The 1,315-nt window shown below is 52.0% G+C and overlaps 1 protein-coding gene across 2 annotated transcripts in view; it reads right to left on the reverse strand.

The window, feature by feature from the left end:
• CDKN2C (cyclin-dependent kinase inhibitor 2C (p18, inhibits CDK4)) overlaps positions 1-1,297 on the reverse strand; it is a 6,714-nt gene extending 5,417 nt beyond the window's left edge. The window contains exons 1-2 of one of the 2 annotated variants that reach the window (XM_014939525.1): positions 976-1,290; positions 449-589 (exon numbers count right to left, since the gene is read on the reverse strand). In XM_014939525.1, the coding sequence (XP_014795011.1) occupies positions 449-577 (129 nt within the window). In that variant the 5' untranslated portion in view covers positions 578-589; positions 976-1,290. Of the gene's footprint in view, positions 1-448; positions 590-975 lie in introns of both variants that reach the window. The other variant, XR_001411668.1, reaches the window with a different exon arrangement.
• Positions 1,298-1,315: the final 18 nt, after the last annotated feature.

Below are 1,315 nucleotides of genomic sequence, written 5' to 3' on the forward strand. Positions count from 1 at the left end.
GGGCGGGAGGGAGGGGGGGGAGAGGGAGAGAGAGGGAAAGAGAAAATAAAGAAAAAGAAAAAGAGAGAAATCCTAAGCTTCAGAAAACAGCACATTTGTGTTTACAGACCTGCTCTGAAATCCTGCTCACCTAAGCTGATTTCTTTCCATCCCAGCTCTCTCGTTCCTCGCCTCGTCCCCACGAAGTTAACAAAATATTAGCAAACTCGCAGCCCGTTTGACATTGAGGGTGATCCCCGATTGAAAGAATGGTTTTGACCAGTTTTATTTCAAGTACGTCATTTTAGGGAGTTGGAGCCACTAAAGTTATAAAATATGGCATCCAACGAGTTTGAAAAACCACTCGAATTTCATCCACCAGCCTGTTTCAAAACGTTGTCTTTTTTGGAAACCCCGGGTCACGTAGGTACCAGTGATGAAAATATTTTCTCCCTCTCTGGATACCAACCTGCAGCGCAGTCCTCCCAAATCCATTTTGTGCATTGACGTTTACATTCTTTTGCAACAAATTAGTAAGTTGCACTAGGTCCCCCTTGGCAGCCGCGGACGCCAGCTCGTTCCCAGAAGGCTCGGCCATTCTTTAGGGTGACTGACGATCGGAAAAAAGATGAGATTTTTTTTTTTTTTTTTTTTTTTAACCAGGCATGGCATCGGAGACTGACAGAAGGATTGGGATGGTTAATCTTCTGGAGTAGACCTTGTAGTAAATACTCGTAAAAAACCTCCTTGCCAAGAGCCCGCCCCTAACTCACACGTGATTATTCAGCAAAACTGCAGCTCCACTTGAAAGAAGATTTCTTTGCTTCCACATATAGAGTAACTCCTATTAAAGACTTTTGGCCACTTTCGGGGAGGGGGGGACACACACACAGGTTAATAGCTACGCGATATATCGTATATGTTATAGGTAACGTATATACACGTACAGCGGAGACTCACTCAGACCTGAGATCTCGGAAGGAGAAGACAACCCACCCTGTTCACAGTCGGGATCTGAGACTTTAGCAGCAACAGCTGGGAGGAAAAGTCTTCCGTAGCAGTGTGCGTCCGCTCCCGCTCGGGATCCCCCCTTGCATCCCACGCCGCCGCCTCTAGTCCGGGCCGAGCAGGGACGAGAAGGACGATCCGCGCCCGCGGAGGGCCCGGCGCGGCTGCGGCGGCTGCTCGCCCGCCCGGCTGGCTCCCTCGGTGCTCTCGCTTCCCGCAGCAGCAGCAGCAGCTTCACTCCCGCCGTCCCGCGTAGCCTCCGCGGGTGCGATCCCGGCCGGCGGCCGCCCCCGCCGGCGGCAGCGGCTCCGGAGCATCCAGGAGGGCG

The sequence above is a fragment of the Calidris pugnax genome, unplaced genomic scaffold (assembly GCF_001431845.1).
Source record: "Calidris pugnax isolate Ruff unplaced genomic scaffold, ASM143184v1 scaffold18, whole genome shotgun sequence".
NCBI lineage: Eukaryota > Metazoa > Chordata > Aves > Charadriiformes > Scolopacidae > Calidris > Calidris pugnax.